Consider the following 6,222-nt stretch of genomic DNA (forward strand, 5'->3'; position numbering starts at 1 on the left):
AAATATGAATTCCTTTTCTCTTTGCTTTTCCAATTTTCTTCTCCCACACAAATCAATCTTACACTCATTCAGCTTTATTAGATTTACTCTCAAATCATTACTGCTGCAACTGAGAACAGAATCAGACCCAGCAATGCACTTCACCTTTAAAATTATTAGCTGCATACTATACAGTCTCCCATTTCTGTCCATCTATATATGCTGACTGGAGAACTATATGCTGAATTTGCACAAGTTGTACAACAGAGTCCCTTAGTTTTATAACAAGGACTGCCCTGATTAGAGAGAACCTTATAAAGACAGAGCACCACACTTGGATAATTCACGTGCATAGAATCCACATACAGACCCAAAGTTATTGACCAGGCAGAGTAAGTTTTTCTGATCATCACACTGTGCATTTTAAAAAATAAAGTGCTGCTTGCTTATGGCTAAACCTTATATGTCACTATTGCATGCACAGTCCAGGCTACATTGTCAAAAACTGGAACACCTTTACCAAAAACGATGGAGCCTAAGTGCTAGGGCAATGAGAGTTTTGGTTAGTTTTGGTTTTGGTTTTGTGTTTTCTTTTCCATTTTATTTTGCGTTCCAACAGAACTTTTGTCAAACACCAGAGCACGTGAACACACAACAGTTTCCTTCACTGTTCCCCCCACAGAGCTGTTCACAGAAGAGGAATACTAAGGAGGAATGTTTCTAAAGCCATAAACATCTTCTCCGTTTATTTCAGATTTTGTTTTGTGGTTTGTTTCTTTATTGTTGTTTGTTTATCTTATGTTTAATGTTATGACAAAACATTATAAGAAAATCTTTTTTAAGTAGTGTGAATATCAAATAGTCTCTGTCAGTCCCTGAATCATGCTATTCAAAGTGCTTAAATCTACACTAAAAATAGAACAACAAAAAAGTACTCCCCATGTGGCTAAGGAAACACCTACCAATTGTCTAAATGTGACTGTGGTCAGATAATTATGTCCTACATTTGTTCCACATCCCAGTCTTTACCCCAGGGCATGTAAAGGGGAGGGAAAGGGGGAAAAAATAATGCATTGCTTTCAGAGGATACTGGGGTATTTGGCATCCAGATGAATGAAGGAAAATGCCATCAGTGCCTGACAGGTGTCTGTAAGAGCAAATAAATAACAGCTTTCTTACACTAGGAAAATAACCAAATGTGCAAAGCTCTCTGAAAACTTTATCTGACCTGGCAGCTTCATTTCCATTTTGTGGATGTTTGGCACATGTCCAGAGGAGAGACACCATAATAAAGAACAGATTGTAGAAAAGGACATGAGCAAAATCTCAGAGAAATAAACATTTTAAACAAATAAAAACCAATGCCCATCTCAAAGGTCTATTAGTTTCTTATGCAGATACTGAGATTTCTTGACTTTCACAACAGGCTCATAGTAATTTCCTCCCACACTGTCAGCTCTAGATTACTCCCCCAGACATCCCCCAAACTGCAGTTTTGCCACTCACTTCTCATTAAGATAACCAAAATATTATAAGCTATACTTTTCTGATTGTAACAATCAGGATGAACAAACCCCACACATCATTATATCAGCCAATCCCATTCAGCTGCCATAAAAATGCCCAAAGCTCATTAATTACATAAATAGACTGTAAGGCCTGTTTGCCAGGACACCAGTTACATTTCTGCCAGGGTAAATCAAACCCATGACTATATGACAGTGTGCTGCAGCCAGAAACTCTACCACAGCTCCTCTGCTTCTGCTAGCAGGGGACTAGCAGAGTTTGGCCTGAATTTGTGGTAGAGCTGCACCACTCCTCTCTCTTTCTAAAACCAGAAAGGACTTTTCCATTATTTAAAACATAAGAATGAGTAAGGTGCTTATTTAATTAGTCTTAAAGATGTCTGGATGTAAACACAGTGGTGGTTTTTTTTTTTCTTCCCTGTCAGCCATGGTACATGCATTATTTGCAAATTCTCAAAGATAGAATCATACATAAAAATAAAACTAATTTATTTATTCATTAAAGTGAATAAATTGGTTTTAATACTTCCAGGTCTGATTTAAATACTAATTTTGTATAAATAAAGTATATTCTGAAAACAATTATATTTCTGGTATTCATGTAATTTTTTTTCTGCCTGAGTTCTTACTGAATTCATGTTGAAAATAATAAAGTTTTATTTATCATTACAAGCTAAACCAAATGAAAGAAGAATTCTTAATCCTGAATATATCATTTTAAAGCAAATACAGTTTTTGGAACATTAAAATACAAGGGGACTCTGTAATCCACAGCAAAATAATGTTTTGCTCTTATTTTTTTAGAAAATAATACTTTCTATAATACAAAGTGACAAACCATCTACAATACTGTCTTTTTATTCCCCTTTGGTTTGGAAGTCATCACTGTACATATCAGCAGGACTCTCTGCATGTCAGTGCCTATTGCCTCACTTGTCTTGCCCGACATTTGCAAATGATCTTATTTGCAGGATTTTGAAAGGGGCAAAAAAAAAAAAAATCCTTAAAAAATGAAATCCACAACCACATGAATCATTTTCCAGGATGTGTTAAAAATAGGGTTTGCTTTTGTATTTATAAAAGGGATACAATCAACTCAATCTTAAAATATTAATTAAAAAAAATTCAAACAAACCCAAGAAAGCAAAAACCAAACCATCTCTAGTTTCTACACACTCTATAGTGACTACTGTGAAGCAACCGATACAGATTGGGTATATTCTGTTGTTTGACAGGTATCTACCAAGTTACATGTTAGATGGTCAGACTGTAGTGTTACCCCAAATGGGGCCTTTGTAAGGGCAGGGAAGGAGCAGTGCACATTATGAGAGTAGAAATGAAACTGGAGCTCTCAGTGAGGGATGGGGTCCTTCTAAGAACAAATATTCTCCAAAAGAGGTGAACTGCAGCAGGCATGGCCTTCAGGAATCAGGCTAGGCAGGCCAACAAAATGAATGGTGCTTCTGATATCAACATAGCTTTGTCCAAGCATTCCCAAGAGAGGTTAAAAACAAACAAACAAAAAGTCTAAAACTATACTAATGAAGCAAAAAGGTTTCCTATCTATACAGCAGTCTCTTCATTTAAAAAAATGTAAATATACAAATTCCAATGACATATAAAACAAAGTCGAAAATGTGAATGGGAAGAGACATGGGTAAAACAGGAAGACTGATGCTACAAAGAAATTGCAAAAACATATGTACAAGACCCTGTTTTTCCTCGTATGTTATCGATTGTAATGCATGTTTAACAGCAGCAGTCGAGGATGTAGTTCCAGGCACCAGACTGCAGACTCTGCTCCTACTCAAGGGGTTGATGGCCCCTTGCATTTCGGTCACCAAATGACACTGGATATACTGGTCTCCCGTGGCAAGAGGGGCAGGATGGCACTGTTTGTGTGAGCCTCTTCCGGATTCTGCTCCCTGTTAGTTTTTGTCTGCGGCCGCTGCCCATTTATGAGTGTCATAGGGATGTTGCAGTAGGTGTGCTGGTTACCGATTGAGGTAAGCGGCAGGGTGCCGGTAGGAGGTACATCGTATTCATAGCTTCGATAATAGTGTTTCTGGCGCATCTGTGAATGATATGTGTTATGAAAGGTGGAGCGCAGGTCTGGATGGGCAGTGGCAAGAGCAGTGGAGGTGGCAGCAGCCATGGAAATTGCAGAGACTGTCTGCAGTTCCCCAAAGGGCCCCTGCTCACTGACATCTAAAACCTGCTCATTTGTGATGGGTTCAATCCTCTTAAAAGGCATTTCGTACTGTAAACGTTTCCAGAACTTGGAATTCAACTTGTTGCATTTTGGTCCATGCCATTTAATGACAGTGAGGAGCTTGATGGTGTGTTTTAGGGCCTCGACCTCCTGGTAGTTCATAACTCCTCGTAGTTCACTGCATTCAATCAGTATCACTTTGATTTCTCCCGTGACTAACATATTTCGAAGCCTTGTTTCCAGTTCAAAGATGCTCCAACCTCTTCTTACCACATAACTTGGAGTCATGACGATGATCAGTCGCTTGCTTTGGTCTACACATCTTGCCACATCTTCGATATAGGCTACAAAACAAAACAATTGCTCAAAAACCAATCTAAGAAAACAGGCTGCTCTCATAGACTGGTGAGAAACAACAGAGGCAAACCCCTGCTCCCAGATCTCACTGAAATATGCAAAAACATCACTTGCAAATGTGCCAGGCTGGCTTGGCAGAACATGGTCCTAGGCAGCCTGCTCTATATGGCCCTGCTTGAGCAGGGAAGTTGGACAAGATGGTCTTCAGAGGCCCCTTCCAACCTCAACCATTCTGTGATCCTGCAAAACATCTATTCCCATATGTGCTATGGATTGCAAGTGTTTGTTCATAAGCTGTAGTTTTGTACCATTATCTGTATCGTTATTGACACAAGTGTGTCCATCACGATTTTTCCTTTAAAAAGACTAAATCACCAAGGTAGACCACAGAGCAGCAGCTGTGTGCTTCAGGAGCTCAGTCTCAAACCCAAATGACACTCTAAGGTGTATAGTAGGCTTAGATTCTGCTTTTCCTTTCATTCCCCCACCACACACATTCACGAAAATAGTACTGTCTCCTGTAAATTAGTGTTTGCTGTAGATTTAAAAAATATCCATGTGATCGTTTGATGCTGTGCTTTGCCTATACCAAGCATCCTTTCTTTGGTAAAAGATATTGAATTTAGTAGCTCTCTATATGGTCATACTGAGGTTATAAAGAATACTACAACAGCTTACAAAACATTACTGTACTTGTGTTGGAATAGGTGAGAGAAATGTGAAAAAGATCTACTTGTACCAGCTGGAATCAATTCTAATTTTCAGTCTCTGAGAATGATCAAGTACCTTCACTATATATTTATCTGCAGTGGACTCTGACAGAATTCACTTCTTTTCTCTGATGTAGATGCTATCACTCAATCATTGCCTTAGTCAAAACACAACTTTTTCCTTCCTGCCTGAATTACTGCAGTACTTAGAATCATGGACATCTTTCCAAGCAACTCTAAATAACTGAAAACAAAGAACTGTATTCATTCCTAGAGATGCAAGCGCTCAAAAAAAAACCCCCAAACCTGTGAAAAATGTTAGTCTCTTTCATTTCTTTTACTTATGCATGTCCTTTCTGCACTGTCTCACCTTCAATCAGAATAATACAATTGCTAAATAATAATCTTCTTATCTGAGAAATACACATTAAGTATATTGGGTGGCTTACATTTACTCTTCTCTAAGACAAAAGAGGAAAGATGACGTTCTGAAGGAGCAGGCATAGAAATGAGATGTAAAGAATCTCTGCACTTGCTGTTAGAAGACACACAAGAATAAAGATGACTTACTTCCTGTGGGAATCAAATCTCTGTCTGGTATGAACAACTTGTACCCATAATGCTTTTCAAGCATATCTGGTAGAATCTCAAGAGCAAATCTTTCTTCTTCTCCAGTTTCTTGATTCCACTGGTCAGGATCCACTTTGGTATAAGATAGATATGCATCATAGTCTTTGTTGTCTAAGGAAAGAAAGAAATGTTAATTTATTCAACACTCTTGCTGTTTTCCCAGATAGTTCTCCAGGTCTTATTTCTGTGAGAATTTTCCAGGAATAGGAAATTGTTTAGATAAAATGGCAAGCTTTCACCCAATCTCCAGATATGAATCCATTTAGCTTCCCTGTTTCACCTGGTAGAGGTAATCCTTATTTACACAGTTGCAAGGAGGGAGGGATCCACATCCATAGACAGAAATCAGTTTGTGCATAAACATTTGTGTAAGAATCCAGATGAAGGAAATCCACTTAGCTGCGGGGTGACAGCTCATGAGCACAAAAGTCACTGAAAAGAATTTGAATTATTTTCTAGCTTTAAGAGGGGAAAGAATAGCAAGGAAATGCCTAAGCTAATGTGCAATTGTCTCAGCTGCATAGTAAAAACATTTCAGTCTTGCCAGATTTTTACTGTCAAATTAGGACCTGGGGCTGAAATGTTCTAAGTGTATGTGTAGCTTTCCTTGTAAAATTCGTTGGCTTCCCAGATCTGAAATTATTGCCAAGCTTAAATCTTTGCAGCATCAGCTCCTGATAATGCAGTTTAAGTCTCTTGAAATCCGTGCACTTAAATTTGCAAATTTAATGTTGCATTAATGTACATTTCGTGACTTAACAGAGTGTTACTTCATTTCAGTATGAGAAATAGCCGTGCCTGTGTTTTA

General features: G+C 38.3%; 1 protein-coding gene across 1 annotated transcript; it reads right to left on the reverse strand.

The window, feature by feature from the left end:
• Nucleotides 1–3,342: 3,342 nt before the first annotated feature.
• IL1RAPL1 (interleukin 1 receptor accessory protein-like 1) lies at nucleotides 3,343–5,525 on the reverse strand (the record flags this gene model as incomplete). Its single annotated transcript, XM_009071295.1, has 2 exons — nucleotides 3,343–4,061; nucleotides 5,355–5,525. Coding segments are annotated over 2 exons (890 nt in total), but the record flags the coding sequence as incomplete, so codon positions are not given.
• Between the last annotated feature and the right edge of the window lie 697 nt (nucleotides 5,526–6,222).

Source organism: Acanthisitta chloris, unplaced genomic scaffold (assembly GCF_000695815.1).
Source record: "Acanthisitta chloris isolate BGI_N310 unplaced genomic scaffold, ASM69581v1 scaffold10223, whole genome shotgun sequence".
Lineage (NCBI taxonomy): Eukaryota > Metazoa > Chordata > Aves > Passeriformes > Acanthisittidae > Acanthisitta > Acanthisitta chloris.